Genomic DNA, 26,910 nt, shown 5'->3' on the forward strand with positions numbered 1-26,910 from the left:
TTCATCCTTACATCAAAAAGCAGGCATCATTTTGCATGGCACCTGCCAGGCATTTGATAAAATAACAATTGCATTAAGCATTCTAAATGTAGGCAGTATGCATGAAAAACTTTGATGCAGTTCTGTTGATCTTTCTATCACATAGTATCTGCCTTTATAATATGACCTCCGGGATTTGTTTTGCAGGCAGTTGTAGGACCTTCAAAGGTATTTCCTAGCTGGAATTATAAAGTCACTATTTCTGTTTTCATATACCTACTCATAGTTTCGCAGCTTGACTGCAGCTGTTGTAAATGCATTACTACAGTTAGTGCATACCTTTTAAATGACATATGGCTATCCAATCTCTCCTTAAATACTTCTAGTTGCTAGAATACCTTACTTGTTTTGGCAAATCATACTAACAGCTTTCATATCTGAGAGTGAAGAATGTTTTTTCTCCTTTTAATACAAAATCTATGCAATAATAGTAATTGTTCTCTGTTTCTGAGTTCTGTAAATATTTATGCAACTTTTAAAGTCCCAGTAAAGAAGGATTGTTTATTGAAAAGTAGAGTTTAGGTAAACCTCCTCTCAGTAATCTATACTTTATTAGAGTAGAAAGCCAAAACCTTCAACCTGTCCTCATATTTGATAATATCTAATCTAAATAGTCTCTTTTGTGTTCTGCCTCTGAACTCATTCCAAATTAAATAACTACAGTATATTGTAGTCAGAAAAAACATTGTTATCATCCAAAGCAGGGCTAGCTAGAGCTGTACGTAAGGGTAAAAAAACATTCCTTTCCAGGAAGTGAAAGTTCTCAAAATTATGAATTAATTTAAAAGTTCTTACCATTTAAGCAAAATTTTCTGAAAAATGTTATTTTCCCAAACTAGTGTTCCTAAAGCTTTACAGCAGAGAACCTTCTTTAAAACATCATTGCATAGTCTTAATACAATTGAGCCTATATACCAAAGACTTTTTTAGTTATTGTTATCATGACTTAGTAAATTTATTAAGGGTACTTTCAAACTTATCTGCATCAGTCTCTCTCACTGTTGTTGTACTCTGACTGCAAAAATTAGCCGATTTAAGCATTCAGTATACCTCTATCTTTGAAATGAAAAACAATATACCAGACAGTAAAAAAACAAATAACGATCCCTAAGGAAGTCCACTAGCCACTGTTACGCTTATAGATGGATAACCTCTGATAGTGACCCATTGTTTCGGATCCTTAAGAAAATTGTTCACTTAACTAATCATATAATGTTTTATCAAAGTACCTTCAATGTTTCTGTGACTGTTTTGGATCTAGGACACTTGCTCGAAAAAGCAAGTGCCCGAATCCATATATACCAATCACAGTTTAACGAAAGCACTTTAATCGAAAAAGTGCTTCTGTTAAACTGTGAAAAAAACAAAAAACAAAACCACTAATTAAATGTTTTTGCAGGGGGGCTACACACCCGTGCACCCCCCAATGTGGGGGAGATGTGGCCCCCACCCCCCCACTTAAATATTCTCACTCCAAGGTCGCACTACAGTGGAGTAAAGGAATATTCCCTTACTCGCACCACAGTGCGACCAGCACACCACTCACACATACCCAAAATTGCTGCTTCGATGAACAGCAATTTCGGGTATGTGTGAGTGCGAATTTGACTTTCGGTGAAAGTTTATATATACATACTTTGTATACAATATATAAATATACATATTTTATATATATATATATATATATATATATATACACACACACACACACACACACACACACACACACACACACACACACACACACACACACACACACACACACACACGTGTGTGTATTACATTACCAAGATGGAAAAAAGCAGTGCCAGATGGTTTACTTGCATTATCATAGATCTCACAATTACTAAACCATGATCAAGCTCCAGCAAATCCATGTTGATTGCTGCCTGTGCTATCCAGACTATCTAAAGTGATTCCTGTTATTTCGGTGCACAACCAGCTAAAGTAACTTCCAACTACAAATGTTAAACAGCAATTAATTTTTTTTTTGCTCACCACCTTTACAGTTACTATTTCTGCAAGTTTCCAATGACATGATGCATAACAACATATCAGTGAAAAGGAGAATAAAGGATGTAAGAATGGAGGTACATGTACCTTAAATTTATAGCTGAACTGTTCAAGAAAACCATTAACTCCCATGCTTGATTTCCTTTTAAAAGCAGAAAGCACATAACGCATTTCTATTTTTGTAATAAAATAAATAGATACTCCATAGTCTTCATGGTCTTAATCTCAGTTTTAAAAGACACCATAAAAATTTAGTTTCATAATTGTGTGTGTAATGCTCACTGATATAAGTTGAAGAAATAATTGTGTGTAACTATGTGTCGGTACAGAAAACTAGGCCCCATGGATCCATAGGGTCATACTGGTAAGTAAAGAAAATATGCGACACTGTATACACACAAGAGGTCTGTTCTAGGAAATGTCTGAAGCTGAAGCCCCGTATGAGTCAAACTCCACTCAGAGATACCAACAATTCGAAAACTATTTGTTTTATACACCATGACTGGGTCAAACAACACTGGCAAATGTTCATTGCATAGGCATAGCTACGTAAAATTCATTCATCCTGTATGTATTTCGTTCTGACCATAGGACACTGTCCAAGCAGAAAATTTTTAGCTATCAGAAAATAGAAATATGAACTGAAACATAGCATTTCAAAAGCATATTCAGTAAGGAGGTAACTCTGTCTGAATTAAATGGGTGAAAGACTTCAGTTACAGTAGAACAGTCTGAGGTGTAACCATGTTTATTTACTAAACTACCCCAAAGCACTAGAAAGCTTTAATTTTGGCAAACTGTAGAAATCACGTGTCTTGGGCATAATTCAGAGTTATCCTAAATCATCTTGGCTTTGCACAACTAAGAAAAAAAACATTTTCACTAGCATATTTTAATTGGAAAAAAATCTGAAAGTGGGAGTCATGTTTCAGGCAACAGACAAAGACACTTGTTGTGTCTTTCGACTTTTTCCGGTTAGGGGTCGCCACAGCGGAACTCCAGTCCGCTAATGATTGGTAGTTGATTTTTACGTGCCGAGTTACCAGCCCTGACGCACAACCTTGAACGAAGGTATGCCCATTCACACATGTCTCCACGCAGAAGACGCTCTAGCTGAGAATCGAACCGGACAGCGTCTTACTGTGAGGCGACAACACTACCGCAGCACCACCACCGTGGATCAACAGACAAAGACACTAAGAGTTAAAAAAAAAAAAAAACAGAAATTCCAGTTTCATTAGCTTAAATTATAGAAATTAGACATGTAGTTGTTAGATACAATTTTCACGCATTAAATGATTAATTTTGTACAGAGAATTAGTAGACTCTCTTTTAGTGATGAAAATTTTGTTTGGTTGAGTATACAAGGATGCACAGATAACAGATATACTGTTGCTAATTCTTGAGGAGTGAATATCTGACATCTGTGCAAGAAGGTTACCAACTAAATCGGGGAGATGCTTGTGAGGCTGTGAATTGGGAGCTCATATTTTATTAAGGTTTGGAATATAAGGCTATCAAAATGCTCAGTGTTAGTAAATGGCAAGAATAAACCTTAGGGATGGGATATGCTCTTTTCTCTAAGGGTGTGACATTGCAGAGTTAGTATATAAAAGCAATGAGCTGCAGGGACTTGCATTCCTCACAAAGCATGTTTTTTTCTGGTTTTAACAGGCCATGGCTTTCCAATCACTGAATGTATGTGTGCAGCAATATGATTTACAACCTGCTGACATGTAAGGTCCAGAACAAACCCTGCAACGTGACAGACTCAATGAAGTCCCATATTTCTTCAGTGATCAGACAAGTCCATTTTCCAGACTTTTTCTGTTTTTTCTCCAAGAAAAATGAAAATCAGTATCTCAGAGAGTAGATCTTCATTTTTATCTACAGAAGCTGTACTATCTTACACACGTACCCAAGCTGATGAACAGCGCCTAGCTGTAATTACAAAGTGAACTTGCAGCAGGGGGTGAGAGACCTGACTGCACAGATTCATCTTTTTTTGTGTATACAACAAATATATTCCGATCGTCTACATACATTTGTGAAAAGTACTGTACTCAGGACTGTGCTCAGCAATGAGTTTTAATTTGCTTTATTTTTATCTGTATCATTCACTGCAGATATTCTTGATTAGATCACTGTTGCAGTACCCTTAATAACTGGGACCTTTTCCACAAAGGTTCTGCCCATCTATCCATCCCTTTAAAGCTCAGGATCCTTCCTCCACAAGCTGCACACTCACCCTAGGCACATGAAATATGTATGAAAGGCATCTATTACTGCACCATTCTCACAACATTCTTGTCCTGTTCTTCTGTGCAGACATCCTTCAGCATGCAAGCAGCTTCTCCATTCATTTGGATACAGGCTCATAAGATTCTTTCTTCCTATATTATATGGTTTATAATTTTGTCTCTCATGTCTGTGTCAAAAAGGGAAGTGCGATTGTGGCAGACAAGTACTTTATTAAGACTACCACACTAGCTTTTTATTTTGTCTTGAGGCAGAATTCAGTGTTAAGTCCTTTCAGATTTTTGCAGCCAAAGCATTTAGAAGTTGCCTATGGACCCTTAGCTGATATCTGGAAAATAAGAGATTATTGCTGCCAGAACATGCAGCTTTGTCATCTAATTTTTCTTCTTCTTCTTCTTTGGCATTTGACCTTCCAGCTAAAATGAAGCAATGGAATTAAGAACCAAAAGATGTGGATGACTCAGAATGTACTCCAGTCTCCTGTTCTTGGTCAGAAATGGACGGACCTGGTGAGGTATTTTGCAGCATCTCTACCCTAACAATGGACCATACTTCAGCATCTTCCAGGGTCTCTAGCATTGTCCCTGTGGAGGGTATTATGTTCAGGGATCGAGGCACATCCACTGCTGCTGCTGACTGCCCTTCTTCAACTGGCCATCTGAAGACAATTTCTCTCAAACCAAGAGCGATTGTACGATATGGTGAAGGACATGTTCTTCAAGTTCTCATAAGAGAAGAGACTGAAGTTTTTAGAATAGAGGTCTTTCTTTCAGCATCTAAAATTTAGGCAAATATCCCAAGTAAAAAAACAGCAGAAGACAAAACACATTTCCACTTATTTTACTACTATGCAAATTTCTTCTAGTAAATCTCTTCCTCAAACCTCTGAAGATGACTGTTTTTTGGCTCAATGACTGTTAAAGGCTATTCAGGCCTTAAAGCTAGGATAAGCTACTTCTCTGGTTCCTGTAAAAAAAAAAAAGATTCTTTTCCATATTTAAGAGGTGACTAAGACCCCTCTCCTTCTGACTATGAGTCAGATGTGGAAGGCACTCTTTCTTCTGACTCTCATAATAAGGACATTTCTTCTGGTGAGTGCCTTCTGTGCAGAGTCTGCATGTCCTCCCTTTGTTCACACAGGTTTCCTCCACATGCTCCAGTTTCCTCCTTCACTCCAGAGATATGCAGTAGGTGGATTGGACTGTGTAAACTGGCCATAGGTGTGAGTATGTGTGTGAGTGTGTAGTGTAGAAGAACTACCATAGCAGGGCTAGCCACCCAGTAGTATAAACCATGGATCTAGATTATTGTCACTGCTGAAGTGACACATTGACCCCATGTGCAAAAATTGGAAAAGGGGTTCTGGATGGATGGATATCAAAGATGAAGAATTTTTTTTTAAATGGCAAGGAAGAAAAATTTCTAATACTCAAAAGAGAAATTTTGACCTCCATATGGATGTTCCTAAACGTGTGGCTATTCCCAAGTGCTTTGAGCCTTAGAAGATGCCTTCTTGGCTAATTCTTTAACCCAGATTTCCAATCTTTGGAACCTAAAAGGCCTGATAGAGTTTGGGGCATACAGAATTCAAACAAATATCTTTATAAAACCCTCTTGCTTCCCCTACAGTTATTTCTGTGGACCTGGAGAAAGGGGTAAAGTATTTCCTGCTACCAAGTCTCTTCCTAATGATAAAGAGAGCAGATCCCTTGACAGGTTTGGTAAAAATATTTATACTTCTGCACCTTTGTCATTTAGGATTGTTAATTCTAAGGTATGTATAACTAAATTCCTTTTAACCATGTTAGACAATATAGTTCTGAAGATTACTGAAATTCCTAACCTTGAGTTTAAATTAAAACTTTAAATGCCAATCTAAGAAACAAAAAGACACTCCGAGTGGGTTCCAGGACCATAACCGTAACAGAGATCAGCCCTGACTATCCCTTTTCAAAACCCACCTTGCTTTTCCTCTTCTTTAAACTGGGGAGTTATTCCTTGTCCCCAGATTTGCCAGCAAACTTTCTCTTTACATCTGATTAGGTGAAACAATAATTTCAGATTCTGGTTGTTTAGCCATCATAAGAAAAAGTTATAAACTTCAATGGGATTCCAAACCATCCCTCTCAGATATTCCTCATGTCCTCAGTGATCAGGAAAAATCCTTACGCCCTCTATTATATCAAACTTCCCTCTATGAGGGGTGACAGAAGAAGTGCCCCAACATGTATCAGGGAAGGTATTTCATTTGAGACTATTGCTAGTCATCAGAAAAAAAAGCAGACTGGAGAAGGATTCTACATCTAGCTAGACTAAACACCTTTTCGAAGGTTCATTGCTTCAAAATACTCAACTTCCAAATTCTTATGCCTCTTCTACACAAAGATACTTCATTAATTACTCCGCATTTAAAAGATACACATTTGTATTCACAAGAGGTACAGAAAATATTTAGGGTTCTCTGTCTTGGGCTTGCACTGTCAGTTTACTTCTTTGTCCTTTGTGCTTTCAACAGCACCAAGTGTATTCGCAAAGTGCCCACATCTGGTCATAGGCTTCTGCAGGCTCCGAGGAATTCACATCTATCCTTACCCAGACAACTGACTAATTCAAGCAACTTCCAGTTCAGTGTTACTAAATGCTTTGGGATTCTCTTTGAACCTTCTTCAGAATCTAGGATTCACTATTAATCTACAGATATCTTCTCTAATCCCTTCCTCAGGAGTAGTCATACTAGTTTGTCTAATAGTCACTACTTTACAGATAGCGTTTTTCCATCCAGATGAAACAAGAGCGTGCAAAAGCTATTTTCTAAATCTGGCAAAAATTAAGTCTGCCACGGATAAAGAATTTATAGAAGCTCTGGAGTTTAATGTTTCAGCTAAGCTCATGGTTCCTCATACCAGTCTCCATATGAGGAAAATACAGAGGTATCTAATGTCAGTGTGTATTCAGCACCATAGCTCTCTCAAACAACAAGTTCCAATTATTATTTGTCTAGTTCAGGACTTACTCTGGTGTGCCAAACAGGTAAACTCTAATCTGGGAGTCAGTCTCAGCCAGTGCAGAGCCATTGAGAAAGATGCTTCCAAGTTTGCATAGGGAATGGACTCCTGAGAAACTGAATTTCAGGGCTAATGAATCCCTTGCACAAAAAAATCACATTGATGCCAAACTGATGATAGCCCTATACAATGGTTTCAAAACCCTTTACCAACTCTAGAAATGAGATACTCCATATGTCATACCCAAAATTACCTTAGTTATGTGTCATAAACAAACAAGGCAGGACAAAGTGTTACCCCATTTGGAAGTTAGCCTTGACAGCTTAGGAAATGGCCATTTAACACAATCTCTTTTTACAAGCAGTCTGCATTACCTTCCCATCTGAATACAGTGGCAGATTCTCTAACCAGGCCCAGGACAGACCCTCACAAATGGATGTTACGCAGAGAGGACATCTTGTACCTCATCCATCAGTCTGGAGTACCTGAAATAGACATGTTTGCACCATAACAAAACAAGCAACTGAGTCTATATAACTCCAGATCTCCTTACAAACAAGCAACAGCAACAGATGGCCTTCTACATTTCTTGGACTGAGATCTTTCTGAATGACTTTTCTACCTTATCCTCTGATTCCCAAAGTAATGCAAAAGATACAAAGAGGCAAAAGGAGGATTCTCCTTCCGAATCCCTTTTAGTTCAATACATCTGTTTGTATTTCTCTATTAAATGACCAAGGGTAATTTCCAGTCTTGGTGGAGTTGCATATTTAGGACAAAGGCTCATTAACACATCCCAATCTACGGACCATGACAATGGGATTCTAATTTCTTTCAGACAGCCATCGTCTAAAGATGTGCTGCAAATTTTTAGAGAGGCTAGAAAAATTAACACCCGAAAAAAAATCTTATATTTCCAAGTAGAAAAGATTTTCAGTCTGGTGACAAAATAGAAGACCCCAATGCAACAGAGGTGCCCCTGGTTCTTCAATATCCATGTGAGTTGCTTAGATCTAGCTTATCACACATATCTACCAAGATACACCCTTCAGCTTCTTCTGCTTGTTTTGTCATCGGATCTTCCTTTGTCTAACACTAATCAGGTCATACTGTTTCTCAGGGGCATTCTACACATTAAACTTCAAAGAAAAAGAGTTGCTCCTCCTTCTCTGAACTTCAACTAAATATTAGAAAAGCTAACTGTTCCTCACTACGAGACAGCTGCCAATCCTTCATTGAAGATTTTGACCTTGAAAACTGCATTGCTAGTAGGCTTAAAGTTAGCTAGAAGACTTTCTGAGTTACAGACTCTATTGTGCATCCCTGGTCTTTTGGTTTATGAATGCACTCTTAATCAGAATATCCAGTGACTTCTTTTTTTTCTAAACCTTCAAAACAAATCAAAACAAGGGAGGAAGAATTCATCATTTGTTAGGAATTCTTAAACTTCTCAGATTTTAATTAAAAAAGGCAGAATACCTAAAGAAATATGACCAACTGTTTGTGTCTTTTGCTGGAAAAAATAGAATTGCCAGCATGTCTAAACAAACTATTTCCAAATTGATCTGCAATGCAATTCTTCTTTGTTATACAAGTCATTGCAAACAGTTAAAAGGAGCAGTTAAGGCCCACTCTATGAAAACAGCAGCTACTTTAATGACTTTCATGCAAGGGGTAGACTTCAACGCCATTCTTGAAGCAGACACTTGGTCTACAGTCTCCAAGCTCACTAATATTACAAACTGGATGTTCTTGTCTACAACACGAACTGAATTTCCTAAGACTGTCCATCATGGCATACTAAATTTGTAAGGTGGACCCTCTCCTTCACCAGTTTTGAATAAGCACTCAGAGTCATACCAGACATTAAGAGTACTGGAACACTGATCTAATGAAGGACATAGTACACACTTGTGTAGGTAACTTATCACAATGGTATATGCTCAGTTAGATCACTGTTGCAGTACCTATAATCTTCCTCCATCCTCTCTGGAGGTATACATTGGAAGTATTATGCTGTGGCAGGGGTGAGGTATTCACTAAATTCTTTCCTTCCACCATCCTGAAACTTGTTGTGTTCTCAAAATTCACTCTTTCTTTAATAGTCTATCTCAGAGTTCTGGCCTTTCATTAAGAAGTTATTCTTATGCCCAGATCAATCTCATTTTCTAGCAGGAAAAGAATGCTCCAAAAATAGTGTAGCCATGCGCGCCTCATATCAGCATGCTGCTACATGCCTAGGGTGGACATATGGTTCATACAAGTAGAATCATGAGGTTTAGATGGCTGGCTAGACAGACTGGGACTTTGTGGAAAAAGTCCCAGATGTTAGGAATACTGCAACAGTGATCTGTTTGAACATCTACCATTATGGTAAGGTACCTACATGATTGTACTTTTTATTCACAGACTGCAGAACATAGGTGACACATACGAAGTTTGAAGCTTAAAGTGCTGACCTATCAAAACCACATAGACAGCTCTGCACATAGCAAATTAGGTAAAAAATGCTTATAATCATGAAGACAATTATGACAAAATCTAAGAAACACACAACATATGGAAAATACACAGTATTTAAAATATCTGAAATGGTTAAAAATATATTTTGGAGGAAGCATTCTACGACTACTAACAGGGAGTAATTTAATATTATGTCTGCACAGATTCATGCATTCAATGTTAAGCATTCATTATTGTATACGGCCCACTTAGGCCATTTAAGAGTCTTTTGCATGAGAAACCTGGCTCAGAAACTCTACTTTCAAACAGGGTATCTACATATTTTTATAAACTTAAAAGATCCAGCACTTCTCATGCAAAAGACGCCTGTTCTGAAGATTAAACATATTAGAATAAGGAAAAGAATCCTGAACTAGAAACCAAGACTGTAGTTATGAGACAAAAAATGTGATTTCTTGTTGAATATTTGTGCTGTAAAAAGCTGACAGCTAATGTTGCTGCATGATTTGCATACTTATTCGTATATCTTCATTAAACTGCCTCACAGTAGTCTATATCCAACAGAAAACAAAAAACACTTTGATCTTTCCCCATAACCGTGGTATCCAATTCCTACAATCTATCTAGTATATCTATGTATCGGGTATATATTCTTTGTATGTGTTCAAGTTTCATTACTTGGGAGAAATTGTACATGCAGAAGGAACCACAGTATTCTATAATGGTTTCTAACTGATGCCTTAAATTGCAGGTTTTAAATATAAGAACGTTACATTGACTACATTGACATTAAAGCTAAAAACACCTTAATGGCATTTTAAAATCAAACCACAGGATCCAACTTACCTCTAATTTATCTGTGCGCAGAAGTTTCTGTCCAGCAGAGCTCCCATGTACTGTAACACTAGGACTGCTGGACATCAGGACAGGCGTATTTGGTAAAAGCTCTGCAGGAACCAAACCCACTCCAGGGGAAACATGACTCAAGTATGGACTGAATGCCACTGTAGGATTGGTTGCTAGGGATGGAGTCACAGGAAATGTAGTCTGCAAATGAAATTTTATGAAAAAAAGTTTTAATACAGTAATGAGTGACTAATCAGATCTTCTGTAGAAGGTACTGAAAAAGACATCATAACATCATAAAATAAAATGTTGTAAGTCAATGCCACACAACTGTTTTTGTTGCTGTAAATTAGGAATAAAATAATACATAAAGTTAACAGACTGTAAAATATATTATGCCAAATTCTGCCAAACATTCTTGCCAGTATGATGGGTTTTGCTGGGTCTTGCATTTTATTTAATGATAAAAATGGAGGATTAGTTTATCTAGGATGCTGTCAGGTAAAATGAAACTAAAGCTAAACAGAATATCAGTTTAAAAAATGTGCGTGAAACTAACTTGCATTTGCAAACACATTACACTGGGCTTCTGAAGTAGTCAACATTTTCTCGTAGAAGTGTAGCAGCAACTCAGCAAACTTATAGAGCAAACCTTTTCAATCAAGTACAAAACTTATCTCATTTTAACATGGCAGTACAACAGCATGATACAATCAGCTGCTAAACTGTGCTATTTATATGTAAGCAGACCCTTTAGAAGCTATGGATTCATTCAATTAGTCTTAAATGAATTAACGGAAACCTTCTACAGTGTTACCAGCCTATAATACCTTTGTAGTTTTTTTAATAGGAATGCTTTTTTAACCTTATATATGTAGCCTATAGTGTATGGAGAATTACATTTTTGTGTTGATCTTTGTTGTGAAGGCCGCCAGCCTAGCTAGACAGAATTTTGTAAATAATTCTATGTCATTGTAAATATTAATATAATCCACAGGCATGTTTTTACTACTGTAAGAAAACTAAATATATGAAAACTGTGTTATATGTTCTGAGCTTCAAAAATGTAACCACAGCGCACCTTATGGAAGAAAGCTGATAAGTGAAGCATTTTGTGACTGCTTGATCTCAAGCTCAGAGACATGATGTCTGGACTAAATAATTATTTCTAGTTAATTACTAGGTTTTAGATGTGAAGCGCCCTTTATTGCTGTGGTTTCCTACCAGGTGCAAGACTACAAACAAATGGTTTTTGAGCCTGGGAAACTAAAGCAGACATGACTGCAGCTTTGGTTACAGCTGCATCAGAGAACGGCAACCAGGAGGATGATCAGACTGACTGTGGAGATGTACAACACTCTGAGAATGGACAGCTCAATTTTTTGCAGAGGACTTAAAAATCCATCTGGAGCTAAAGAGACTAGAGTTGGAGGATAGATGTTTGGAAACAGAAGCAGCAGAGAGACTGAGATGTCTATAGGCTGAGAAGAATGAGAAACTGCTACTTCTGGAAATTGAGGAGGAGAGGCAGAGGCGGCACGAAAAGCTGACTCTTTGCCAGAGTCATAGAGGTAATGGGGAAGGGAGTAACCGGACCCCAGAAGCACAAAAGGTCAGTAAATTTCTTCTTCAGTTTACAGAGGGGGATAGTTTTGATAGTTTCATTCATATGTTTGAGAGGGTATGTAAACAGTACGATGTTGACCAAAGGCTCTGGGTACAGTTCCTGACCCCCCTTACTCCATGGTAAAGTTGCAACTTTGCTGTCTAAATTACCTGATTGTGAATTTTTTGATTATACCGCTGTTAAGAATTGTTTGTTAGAATTTTTTAAGCTAACACCTGAAGCTTATAGGAAAACGTTTTGTGAGCGTAGACGCAAGGCAGATGAAAGTGCGTGTGAATATGTTGCTGAACTAAGCACTTATTTTTAGAGGTGGGTGAGTGGATGTCAGGTCACCACTTTTAAAGGGCTGGCAGCCCTTAGCACTTTGTCTGAGGACATGAGGATCTGGTTAGCTGATAGACAATGTGCTACATCAGATGAGTTGGGGAAGAAGGGAGACCTATACCTAGTAAACAGGGCATCACTGCACAGGAAAGGGACACCCAGTGCTGCTCATGGGTCTGTTATATCAAACTTTCCTGTATCATGGGTCTAAAGAAAACCATGGTGGGCAGCCCAGACTGCCCCAACAGAATCTGCCGGTAGCAGCGGAAGCCACTAGTCCAGGTACACATCCAGGACCTAGGGTTAAATGTTTTGAATGCAACCAGTGGGGCCATGAGGCATACAGATGTCCACGGAGGGAGCCAGTAGAAGGGAAAGACAAAATGCCAATAGTAGGTTGTCTTGAGACATCACAGGTACCAAACTACCATCCTGCAGATGACCTGATAGGGAATGATTTTGATAATGCAATAACATGTGCTCATGCAGTTGCATGCAGTCAGGCTTGGAGACAAGCATGTGGGTCTGTTAGCCTGGGGGTGACCCAGATAGACCACACACTTGCAGCCAGGACTGATAAGGTGGTTACTTCAGGGAGGGAGCTACCCTGGAGCAGTGAGACTGAAGGTGAGCCACAGATGCTTGCTGGTACTGATGGCCCCTTGGATGGAATGACTAAAAAGCCATAGGTGAGTAGTAGTACCCAAGCTGAGAGTGAGGCACCGCTGTCAGAGGATGCCAGACGTCCTGTGGAAGCGGAGCTGGGAAGGGTTACAAAGCGAGAGTTGTGATAGGCTCAGCTCTCAGATCCTACATTACAAGGCCTGAGGCAAGTAGCTACTGAGGTACCAGATTCTCAAAGGAAGGGGGAATCTGTATACTGGGACAAAGGGCTACTGTACAGAGAGTGGACCCTTGAGGGAGGGCTTGAAGGTAAGAGAATACAGCAGCTGGTAGTGCCTAGAGCCTACCATCTGACACTTCTAGCCATAGCCCATGATATTCTCTTTGCAGGTCATATGGGCATAAAATGTACAAAGAGACGCATTATGCAGAAAGTCTATGGGCCTGGAATTTCCAGAGATGAAAAAGGGTACTGCAAGACCTGTGAGCACTGCCAAAAGGTAGGCAAGGCAGGAAACAAGGTGAGAGCACTTTTGATGCCTTTGCCTGTGACTGAGGAGCCATTTCAGAGGGTAGCTATGGATATTGTGGGGCCTTTGAGTACCCCAAGTTCCACAGGGAAAATGTACATCTTAGTGGTAGTAGTAGAATATGCTACAAGATACCCTGAGGCAATGGCTTTGTCCTCCATTGAGGTGGAAAGGTGGCAAATGCTTTGTTAGAGATTTTCGGCAGGGTAGGTTTCCCAAAAACAATACTGACTGACAGAGGTGCCAATTTCATGTCAGACCTGCTGGCTTGTCTGTGGAAGTACTGTGGGTAAAGCACCTGAAGACCACCCCCTACTATCCCCAGACTAATGGTCTTGTTGAGAGGTTAAACTCTACACTCATGTCCATGCTACGGGCATTTGCAGACCAGTTCAAGAAGGAATGGGACAAATAATTGCCCCATCTGTTGTTTGCTTACAGAGAGGTTCTCCAGGAACCCACAGTTTTTTTCACCCTTTGAGTTGTTGCATGGGCAAAGGGTGAGGGGGGCCTCTAGATTTAGTTCATGATGAGTGGGAGGGTGAGTGTAAATCTCACAAGGAGTCTGTTGTGGTATATGTCCTAAACCTCAGGACAAGACTCAGGGAACTCATGGGCTTGGCCCAGGAGAACCTGGCAGAAGCCCAGCAACATAAAAAGGTCTGGTATGACAGGAATGCCTCAGCTAGAGAGTATGCTGTAGGGCAGCAGGTAATGGTTATCATTCCTGACAGACACATCAAGCTGCAGGCAGCTTGGGAGGGACCCTACAAGGTGGTAAGGAAGGTCAGTGATGTTAAGTACATGGTAGAACTGCTATGCAGCAGGCAGGGGCACAAATTGTACCATGTTAACATGATGAAACCTTACCATGATAGGGCGGCTAGGCAGGCCCTTGTGCTGGGTATTTGCAGTGGATTTCAGGAGGAGTCCACAGGAGATCTGGTAACTGATCTCCTCAGTGAGGCTTGGACTGACACTTCAGTGGAAGGCATAGCAATGTCCCAGCAGCTATCTCCTACCTATGTTTGAGAAATCCGAGAAGTGTTACAGGAGTTTGGGGACATGTTCACTGGAAAACCAGCATGCACCCACCTGGAGCTGCACCAGGTGGATACAGGACCCCAAAGGCCTAATAGGCTGGTAGATCCTATCCTAGCAGGAGCAGGAGGGTTTTCCCTTGCTTATCTAGATGATATTGCCATCTACAGCCATTTCTGGCAAGAGCACCTTCAACATGTCAAAGAGGTGCTTTAATATAATATAAGGTGATGTAATAATTTCAAAACAGGTTTCAAGTTTACTGCTTCATATAAACTAGGTATTGTATCAGCATTTAGTTCATTAATCCATTTATATTCCAAATGTTCTGTTCTAGTTACTAAATCAGTTCCTCTGTCTAATTGGTAAAAAAAAAGTGTCCTTCACCTGCAATATCTAAGTGTTTAAACAAGGCATTGGTTTGAACTTGTCTCCTTACATCACATATGTCATACATATTCTATCTTTGAGCTTACAGTTAGTTTTACCCAAATAGTAAGCGTTATAGCCCATACGCAGGCTGAGATGCATTATATTTTTCATGTTACAGGTTGCAGTCCCATTGACCACATATTTCTTTCTACTCACTGGGTGCATGAAGCTATCTGTCATTACCTTTTCATCTGTTCTTTATCATAATGCACAATATTTGGGTATAGAAAGGCACAGAATTTGAGAAAAAGGTTATGTTATGAAGAGCAGAAGAAAAGTCATAACATAATTTAACAAAAAGAGGCACATTCCCTACTTTAACTGCTCTTTTGGTAAATATATAAAAAAGGGAATGACAGATAGCTTCACACACTACCAGTGTTTTATGTTGAACTTTGTGTTGAAGTGTATACATAGTTTAGATGAGTTTGCTGCATTGTTACCTGCTGAACAGAAAGACTATGTGAAAGAGATTGTTTCCAATTTTTCTCAAGTATCTAATGTTTTAAAGAGTGCTTTGGAGGGGGTCGCTATAGTTTATAAAAATGCAGCAAATCAGGGTGGTAAGGAGGCATGCTTGGCAGCACAGACAATACTTTTCCCATGACTTATAAAATGAGATTATGGCTGCTTCACTTGATAACGACTGCGAGGTTGGTACAGCAACTAATCAGGTCTTAAAACAATGGAATGACAGAGGTAAACTGATGGATGTCTAAAATGTTCCATATTCCTAAGTTTCTCTCCAATAAGCAGGATGGTTTTTCAATGGCCTAACAAGCAGAAGTCCTAGCCAAAGAAAAAAACAGGGCAGCAAAAAGAAATGACAGGAAGACAGTTCCACCAAATCTAAAAAGAGGGGTTGCTTTCCCAAAAAAGGTTCCCCCATCCAACTATGCCAAGTCTTGGCACCTGTAATTGCCAAGATCCCATCTGGGTGCCCAATCTAATAAAGATGGCTCTCAACAAGGTGACTTGGCCTTCAGTGGCTTCCAATAAATGAGTGCATTAACACTGTGGGCAGGTGTTACAGGTGGCAGTGGAAAGAACATCTTCCTCCATTGAGACTGGTTCCCCTTTATCCAATGCAACAGACTTCATTCTTTCCTCCTATAATCTGGCATGTGATGGACTCAGTTGTCATACAGCTGTTCCCTCCTTCAGAGAGAGAATGCAGGTTTCTATTTCAGAATTTTCCTGGTTCCCTAAAAAGAGCAGTCATGGAGATTGGTGTTGGACCTATCCTCCCCAAGTTCAAGATGCTGCCCACTGCTTCATGGTGACCCAGGACTTGAAGGATACATATCATTACATTGCCATGGCTAATTACGTTAGGAAATATATGATATTTGTTGTGTCTGGTTCTCACTTTCAGTTCTCTGCATTGCCTTTTTGGCTGTCCACTGCACCTCAAATGTTTATTAAATACCTTCCTCCAGTAGTGTCTCACTGTCAAACTCTAAGAATTCACATTTTTCCTTCCTTGGATGACTTACTGATCTGTGCAGAGTTTGAATCCAGGTGTTTGGAAATTTCTAAAGAAGGTTTTGACCTTACTATCCCAGCTAGGGTTCAAGTTGAACTTTGGGAAGTCATGCCCGACAACCTCACAAAGACTTGTCTTCCTAGGGTACTTAATTGACACTGACAAAAGAATAGCCTTTCTTTCTGAAAATAAGATTCTATCCTACCAGACAATGTTTCAGGAATTCTTCAGAAGGAATGCTGCCTGGGCAAGAGAATTCCTAAAAATTCCAGAACTGATGGCATCCATGATACTACTGGCCTGTTTTCACATGAGGAAAATTCAATGGTATATATGAAATTTTGGATCCAACACTTAAATTCTTTGGAAGTCCAGTTGCCAGTGCTGGACTTCATCAGATGAGTTACAGTGGTAGAGAACACAGTTGAGTATCAACACAGGACTTTCCTTCCTTCCACTTGTTCCAGTGCAATCTGTCAAGACAGATTCATCTGTCTTTGCTTGGGGAGCTGAGTCAATGGGAGTTCAAGTAAAAGCCATTTGGAAGCCAGAGGATGCATGGAAACACATCACTATCAAGGAAAGTTTGGTGGTGATTCATGCTTTGAAATTCCTTCACTACCTCTGGACTCCGAGTCCACTTCTTGTGGTTATGAACAACACCACAGAGATGTGATGCCTCAACAAACAAGGGGGTACAAGGTCTTACCCTCTGTGCTGATTGCAGTGATGGCTAGGGTGTTTGATTTACAGCATTCTTTAATTCTACAGACATCATACAGCCCATTAGTGCAAAACATTGTGGCAGACAGATCAAGCAAATCCTTGGCAGACTTGCACGTGTGGCAGCTGAAGGCGGTGTTATTCCAGGATCAACTCCAGATGTGGGGAATGTCTCCAAAAGATCTGCTCACCTATTTCAAAACAGACAGCTGGAGAAATTCTGTTCCAGACATTCTTGCAGCCTTGCTTGGAGAACAGACGCATTCTCGTTCCCTTGAATGACAGTGTTTCTCTAAACGTCTCCATTCTTTCCACTGATTCACACGATATTTCTAAAGATTCAGAAAGAAATGTCAAAGATCAATGTAGTGACCCCATATTCACCCAGGCAGTCTTGCTTTTCCCTTCTAATGGTATTGATCAAGGGCAATAACCATATACTTCTCCACACTCTGAATTTGCTCACACAGTCTCAGAGCAACAAAATATCCAGTTTAGAGCATCTGTAACTGACAACCTGGATGATTCAATCTTGACTCCATTTAGGCACTTGTTTCTTGAGGATGTACAGCAGGTGTTAAAGCAGGCCAGAAAACCTGCTACTAGAAAATATTATGTTTACAACTGGATGAGGTTTTCTAGTTGATACCTAAACTGGAACACATTATCTCTTGAGGTTAAATCTCTCTGGTCTTGAAACATTTGTTTGGGCTACTTCTGAAAGGCTTATTATATGTGTCCATTAAAGTGCATTTAGCAGCCATCTCTGCTGGTCTGCTATTGGGTCACCCTCTTTATTCCTCTTTTTTAGTAAAACAGTTCATGAAAGGAATATTCCTTATGAAATCCCCTGAAAGCACATTTCTCATTTGTGCTATCCCAACTTTGTTCTGAAAAAAGTGACCTCACCACCTTTTAAACCTGTTGCTCAAGCAGATTTGAAGCTCTTACTGTGGGAAAATGGTTTTGTTTATTGCTTTGACATTTGCAAGGTGAGTCACTGAGCTGCAAGATCGCATGGTGGGATAACCTTACATTATTTTCCACAGAGATGAGGCTGTGTTATGCACTAACCTCTCTTTCATGCCAAAAGTGGTCTTAGAATTCTATAATCAGTCTGCTAACCTCTTTGTGTTCTTCCCAGAACCTAAGAATAAGGGAGAGAGGATACTTCTTACCTGGGATGTGCACCAGCCGCTCAGGTACTACTTTAGCAGAAAGAACTTTCAAGAAGGCTGAAATGCTTTTTTATTTCTTACACAGGTACTAAGAATAATTAACCTGTCTATAAACTAACAATTACACATTGGTTGTCTTCTGGTACTGTTTCTTTATTACACCCATCATAGCAAGGTGAATCTAGGCAAGGTAAATGTGCATTGCACCTGGGCCTTTTCCTCTTTGGTGGATTATTGGAAATGAATGAACTCTAGATATACTCTAGAGGCAGAAACTTGGACCTTTATCCACACCTTTATGAAGTACTACAAGCTGGCTACCTTCTTTAGATCCAGAGCAGACTTTTAAGGACCATTCTCAAGGGGGTCCTTGACCTTTACCCTTCCTCCACCCAGGTTAGGTAAGTTTTGGGAATCTACCTGAATGCCAGTAAGGCAGTGTGTTCTACAAACATCTACTGTTACCAGTAAGTAGGACTTAAGCAACTGTACCTCACATATTTCTTTTCCAGAAAGTAGTTTTAGACACAGTGAGAACTAGGCTGATTAAGTTAAAATTGCACAATGGCAGAGTACATGAGACCAACTGAAAAGACAGATGTTCTGAATGTTTTCCTGCAATGTTACTAGCTACAAAAAATATACGAGTTTGTGTATAATTTGACAATGTTTTTCTTGTAACTTTCTAAACTGATTTTTACATCAAAGTTGAAAAATGCCAACTATGAAAGCTAAACTCTTGAACAACGACAGTATTAAAAGACCCTACCCCCAACTCTCAAATGTGTTCATACTCCAAGTTTGCCCCTTCTCACTACCTCCTGCATCTGTATTCACTGGTACTGTCTAGGGGCACGCCATCTTTTGAATTTATGTTCTGTACTTGTTATCCAGATATTTGCACAAAGACAAATAATAGAAAAAGCAACAGCTTGGAAGAAACCAGTCATTGCCAACTTTGTGGACTACAAAAAAAGCTTTTGACTGCATACATTGACCATCACTATGGCATATCTTGGCAGAATATGGGATTCCTCCAAAATTCATTACACTCTTTAAGAGTCTGAATCATGATAGCAAGTGCACAGTTTGGGTGAATAATGAGTACAGTGACTGGTTTGCGGCTGTCACTGGTGCACAACAGGGATGTATACTGTTTCCCTTGTTATTCACAATAGTTATTGATTGGGTCATGTGTAAAGCATTGCACATACATTCAGTGGGATTGGAATGGGTCAATGAAATAAGCTATGTGACTTGGACTTTGCTGATGACATAGCTCTAACTGATACAACATGGAGTGGAATGCAGACAATGACCACATCAGTGGAGAAACAGGGTGGAAAAGTACACCTTAAAATGTATCCTGACAAATGCAAAGATGGTCAGCAAAGCATGGAATGACAACAAATACATAATGGCTGTAGGATCAATATTAGGTTTGATAGAGAACTTATGCTACCTGGGCAGTTTCATCTTTCATACAGGTAATTGCAAGATAGAAGTGCTAGTTACACTTGGAAAAGCAAGTGCAGGATTCAATGGATTCAATGTCCAAAATCTGGAGATAAAAAAAAAATTGCACCGTCCATAAAGGTGGAGCTATACCAAGCAGTGCAAGCAGTATCTATACCCTTATATGGAGCTGAGCTATGGCCAATCACAGCATCAGCCATGAGAAGACTTGACGTTGCTCATCATAAATGGTTAAGATGCATTTTGGGAATATCGTGGAAGGACAAAGAAAAAAATGAGTGTGTAAGAGAAAGAACGCAACAACGGAAACTTGAAAATATCATTACAGAAGGAAGGCTATGTTGGTTTGGTCATGTTACCTGCATGCACACTAGCAGGATTCCTATACAATCCCTCAACTGGGAACTAGCTGCAGACAAGACCAGGCAGACCTCGGCAAAACTGAAAAGGAGTTGTAACAAGAGACCTCTGTCACCTGAATATCACTTGTAAGGAAGCTAAAAAGTGGCAGCTGATAATACACAGTGGAGTCAACTTTTGGTCCAATGCATCATCGATGTGGGGTGAAACGAAGACTTGTTACCCAAGGTCACTCCCTTCCACCTTGTGAACTCATTTTCAGGATTCACTGGCTAGAGTACTCACTCCAGCTACTGAATTTACATTCAACTACTATTGCTCAGGATAACCCCTTCATAACTCTTAAATTCATCTGCCGTGTATTTTTCAATAATTTATTTTTTGGTCCAGGGCCAACCCCACTTCCTTCTGAAACCAAGTTAAATGTATACCTTTAAAGTGTGCCATAGTGGCTTTATTGGTCTGTCTCAACTCCTGAATCTTGAGTGTGTACCTGATCTTCATTTTCTGCCTTTATGGTCTTCATATTTTCTTTCGTTTTGGGTTTCTTCTGAGTACTATAGTTTCTTCCAGCTTCTCTAAGATATTCTGTATGACTAGCTCCTAAATCCCTGTAAATGAAATCTTTGCCTTTGTCCTGTGCTCTGCTGTCTCAGCCATGGCTACAAAGTGTCTATGGAATCAATCGTCTCATGCGTGTAGATACCTTTTTGATAGTCACACAAGAAGAACCACTGTTACATGCAGGATACAACAGAAACAACTACAGGATACACCGTTTATGGTGCACTGTGGCAGGCATGCTTTCCCCAGATACCAAATAATACAAGTGAAGCCGTATTTCATTTTAAAGGGTATCACTAATTTTATAAACCGTACCACATACCCATGTGACTGATCTCACCAACAATCAAAAGTCAAAAACTTCCAAAAGAAGAACTGAACACTTTTCAAAACAGGATCTAAATGCCAGTCTTCAGGTTCATTATAATGACCTACCAGTGCAATGTGTATAAATGTGACCTCGGTGTAATTTATTGGGTCACTATGCATTCATTTGACTTCTTATTCTGCTGCAGCAGTCAGCTAATTACAGTTTCTCAAATGACAAACTGCTTCACCATAGATGAACCCTTGTCTTTTTATACCTGCTTTGGAAATCTCAGCAAGAGGTGAAGTCTCTGCCCAGTTTCATATGAAAATAATATAAGCCTCTGAACCACTGCATTAATATTTGTAGTAAGCTGTTTAAGCAGCTTAGCTTCAAGCATAACAAATCTATTACTGTGTTATCAAAGAATTCATTTGATAAATATTATCAAAGGCCTGGAAAGAATGTCACATTAGTCAATGCCAGAAAAAAAACTTTCAGACTACAGAGAGATAAGAAATAAAACTAAACACAGTATACGGCATTACAAAAACCTCCAAATAATCATAGGGGACGCCATCTTTCTTCTCCTGCCCTGTACCTGGCTGCTGTGCACCCTGCTCGGGTGCTTGACCTACAGTAAGTGAGATAATTGTTTTTAAGTGGTATGTGAAAGTCTGCTTATCTTTAAAAAGAATACCTGCTTTCTATCTTTTAACTGATTGCTGTTAATGATTTACTGAGGCCAACGCTATCGCTGCTAACGCTCACACCTATAAAGCGTTATACTCGTGGGAATGTATCTGAAAGCTCTGTGAATGTTTATTTAGTTATGATTATCTACTTTCATACTTTTGTAACTGTTTGCTGTGTTAAATATTTGATTACGATCTACGCTCTCACTGCAAACGCGTATACCTACATAGCGTTGTACATGCGGGAATGTAACTAGAGGTTCTACTGCTGCAGACGCAACTTTACTGTGTTTATTGCCCTGGTACTTTTTAAACGCTCTTCAGACACCAATAGGGAGTTTAGTTGAATAGTGTTCTGTTAATCAACGAAACATAGCTTGATATTCATGCTCGCTTAGACATAGTTAGCACAAGTACACAAATAGGGTGTTTATTTTAATAGCGTTCTGTTAACCTATGAAATATAGCCTGGATATTCATGCTCACTTAAATACAGTTAGCGTTATGCACGTGAAACTGCTATAAGCGGCTCTACTGCCTTGTACTGTTAATACATAATTCTTATACAAAGTCTATTCTGCCACTTATTTTTACTCTAATTCTACCTGTAATGTCAGTTTTACTGAGCCTGGATTAGCCTTCTTAATGCTCTACAGATACACACAGGGAAGTTTTGTGTCTACTCCTAATAACCACTTTAAAATAGCTTGGATATCCCATTCCCGCTTAAACATAGTAAGCGTTGTGTACGTGGGGGATGCTGTAAGCGGCTCTACTGCCTTGTACTGTTAATTCATTATTTTGGCGCAGAAGTTACTTTTGCTACAATTTAGCCCTAATTCTCCCTGTAAAGTCATTGTACGGTACCTCGGCACAGCCTACATAATGCTCTACAAACACACAGGGACTTTTGTACAGAATCCTAATAATCACTTTAATATAGCTTGAATGTTCCATACTTGCTTAAACATAGTAAGCGTTGTGCACGTGGGGCTGCTGTAAGTGCCTCCACTCCCTTGAACTGTTAATTCATTCTTATTGGGCAGAGTTATTTTGCTAATATTTAATTCATTTTTATTGGGGCAGAGTTGATCAGAAGCCTGATCCTGAAAAGGTTTTGTTGATGTACTATTGATTTAAAAGCCAATGTCAGTGTATTAATTTTTAAAGAAAAAAGCAAATGCAGCTCTTTCTTTCCTAGCTATCTGTCTGCGTTTTGTAGAGTTTTTAGAGTCATAGTTGTACCTGATTTATATTGTAATCTTAGGCGTTTATATACAAATAGAGTATTTTGATGTTTTATTGAGATAATTACATGTAACTGTGTCTGTGATAACTCTTTACTTGCTCTCTAATTCTAGTATTGTCTGCCTCACTACCTTTTTCTCTCTTCCTACATTTATCAGCCTGTGATCCAGTACATCCCTGTACTAAAACACCAGAATTCACCCTGCTGGACGCCTCTGAAAAATAGCCCAAACGAGGAATTTACCTACCAGTTCCCTGAGAGACCATCCTTTGTTAAAAGACAGTGAAAGTATGTGCTGAAACAGCTACTAGAACATTGTACTAATATTAATGTTTAAAAACTCTCCTAGGTTAGGCAAGCTTCCCACTCAGGTTAGCCAGCAGCCAACAACCCCCCCCCCATTTATCATTTATCTTTTTAACTAACCCTTATATCCAGCTTGCTCACTCTCTTCTATTAACTAGCCTATCTCCCCCTCTCCTGTAGCCTGCTACCCCCTGTAGGTGAACAATTTGCTGCAATAAAGTACTGGCCACTAGGTGGCGCCTTACCATAAGCTTTCTCTATATCTATTCCCACAACTATTCTTTACCATACCTCTCTGACCCTGTTTTTCAGCTTCTACTTTTCATGGACTTACTCTTTCACCTTCTCACCCTTGTTGTTCCCCGCTCCGTTCGCTCACTCCGCTCCCCTCCCTACCCCCAATTCCCACCCACCCCCAGGGGTCCTACAGTTATACTGCCCTACACACAGGCCCTAATTACTCACCAACCTATAACATTTTCTCCATCATATCCACCATCTTATACCTCACTTCCTACACCACACCCTCTCTTAATACCTTACCTCCTATTTCCCTACTACCCTATTAACTCTAACCTCCTACTCTATACAACTATGCCCTCTACCCTAAAATTTCTCTCACCTCTCCTTCTCCTAAACATTCTACTTTTCTACTACACCCTTACCTCCTATGAAAATCTCATACTACTTCAAACTCCATCTTCAAACAAAGATACTACTACTACACTTCCCCTACCCAAACTAGCACACATTAACATACTAACAACCTGTCCCTATCTCCCCTCTCTTCCATAAAGCCCACGCTACCTACTTACTACCTCTAAGAGACTCATTCCAATATCACTCAAATTTACAAAACCCCTACAACCACCACAAACTCCTTTACTTATATATGGAGATATCCACCCCAACCCTGGCCCCAACACCCCCAAAACCCAAGCCCTCTAATACAAACTACCACCCTCGCTAACCCACACTCTTCCTCAGACTCCCTCTCAATTGCTCATCTTAATATCCGTAGCATTAACAACAAAATCACTCAACTCCATGCCTTAATTGATTTCTATGCCTTTGATATCCTATGCCTCACAGAAACCTGGCTTAAACCTACTACAAAAGACAATGAATTCACCCCAGGATATAGTACCTTAAGACTAGACCGCACTAACAAAAAGGTGGAGGGTGGCCCTCCTGTTTAAATCCCAACTTCAGCTAACTTTAATTAACTCCTTCCCCCCCACACCAGGAAATGCTGAAATGCTATGCACCAAACTCCAAATCAACACAACCAAATCTATAAACATAATATGTTCCTACATCCCCCCAGGCAAGAACATCCACACCCTAGAAAATATCCTTTGCTGGATCTCTAGCACCTTCCCACAGGAAACCATTATCCTAGGTGACTTTAATGTCGACTGGAACTCCTGCATATCCCCCAAACCCACCATACACCTTAACCTCTTTAACTTTCACCAAACCATTAACTCTCCTACTAGAATAAACAAATCCACCCACAAACAAACAATCCTAGACTGGATACTTACCAACAACAATCCCCTCTCCTATAATACAGGCATACTCCCGGACAATATTAGTGACCACCTCCTTACCTTTATCACTAAAAAAAAAATGCAACATCCCTAAACAACCTACTTATCGGACCAAATATAATAAAACAGCATTCAATCTGTCATCCTTTCAAACTGAACTCAAACAATATAACTGGTCTACACTAAAATACCTCCCAATAGATGATGCAGTTATGCATTTCAACAATACCTTCTTACAAATTCTAAACCAACATGCACCATCCCGACTAGTTAAAATCAGATCCAAAGCAGCTCCTTGGCTCTCTGCTACTACTAAACAAACTATGAGAATGAGAAACAAATCATGGTCAATATGGAGATCCACTAAAACCCCACTGACCATCAGACCTTCAAACATCTAAGAAACAAAACAAAGAAACTTGTCATCCTAGATAAAAAACTATAACTTCCAATACCAACAAAACCACAACCAAAACCCAAAAAAATTCTGGTCAGGAATTAATAAACTTCTCCATCCAGGCAATACCAAAACACCTACCCCAGCTAGCTTAGCACAAGAACAACCTAACATCATAGCCAACACCTTTAACAATTTCTTCTCTCAAACTGTTAACTCACTTGCAAGCTCTATGACTCCACCCCCCCCCCTCCAAACTACTCCCATCCCCAGCAATACCTATACACTAAAACTGGAAACCGTCTCAACTACCTATATACAGAAACTACTGTCTAAACTAAAACCCTGTACACCTTCAGCTGACAAACTTCCTGCTGAATTCCTTCAATTAGCTGCAAAAGAAATAGCATACCCAGTATCCATCTTAATAAACAGAACCATAACAGAATCCAAAATTCCATCCTGCTGGAAAATCTCCCACATCATTCCACTCCACAAAGGTGGAAACTCTAATGAACTATCCAATTTTAGACCTATCGCCTCCTATCGCCTCTATCGAAAATAATGGAACGCTGTATTCACCACCAACTCCTAAACTATCTCTTAAATAACAACTTGCTTGTAGACTCTCAACATGGCTTCAGACCCTACCACAGCACTACTACTGCCCTTCTTTCCTTCTCTGATACCATAAATACAAATCGTAATAATAACCTATTCTCTTCCGCACTGTTTCTAGACCTCTCAAAGGCATTTGACATGGTTAACCATCAACTTCTCCTTGATACCTTAAAATCTCTTTCGCTGGACTCTCTAGCCTTACAGTGGTTCAATTCCTATTTAACTAATAGGAAACAAGCTGTACTGTGGGACAGCCATCTATCCACTCTACTCCCTGTCACTCTTGGTGTCCCACAAGGATCCATCCTAGGCCCCTACTTTTCTCCACTTTCATCAACAATCTGCCCAACTCCTACCTACATCCACATGCATCCAATATGCAGATGATTCTACTCTCATCTGCTCAGCCCCTACCCCAGAAGAACTCCACTCCACCACCCAAGCAGTCTTCACTGCAGCAGAAAATTTTTTCAACATATCTGCCTCCTCCTGAATCCCAAAACCAAACTAATACTTTTTACCCCTACCTCTAAATCCACCCCTATCTCTTTCTCTATAACATCCTGTAATGGCACTATCATCCAACCTGACAACTGCACCAAACTCCTAGGCGTCACCATAGATAACCAGCTTAACCCGACCATCATATTGATTTAACTATCAAAACTGTTAACAAAAGATTGGTGCCCTTTACAGACTAAAGCCCTATCTCACTGCCTCTTCCCGAGTAGCCCTAGCCCAAACTCACCTTATCTCTACACTAACCTCGCCTCCCCTCCTTTGTCAACTTAT

General features: G+C 39.6%; 1 protein-coding gene across 8 annotated transcripts in view; it reads right to left on the reverse strand.

Moving 5' to 3' along the window:
* Window positions 1–26,910, reverse strand: part of LOC122789971 (muscleblind-like protein 2) — a 938,268-nt gene that overhangs the window by 245,275 nt on the left and 666,083 nt on the right. For all 8 annotated transcript variants that reach the window (XM_044057477.1, XM_044057472.1, XM_044057473.1 and 5 more), the window contains one exon: window positions 10,626–10,826. In XM_044057477.1, the coding sequence (XP_043913412.1) occupies window positions 10,626–10,826 (201 nt within the window). The remainder of the gene's footprint in view (window positions 1–10,625; window positions 10,827–26,910) is intronic.

Source organism: Protopterus annectens, chromosome 15.part0 (genome assembly GCF_019279795.1).
Source record: "Protopterus annectens isolate FY-2018-M chromosome 15.part0, PAN1.0, whole genome shotgun sequence".
NCBI lineage: Eukaryota > Metazoa > Chordata > Ceratodontiformes > Protopteridae > Protopterus > Protopterus annectens.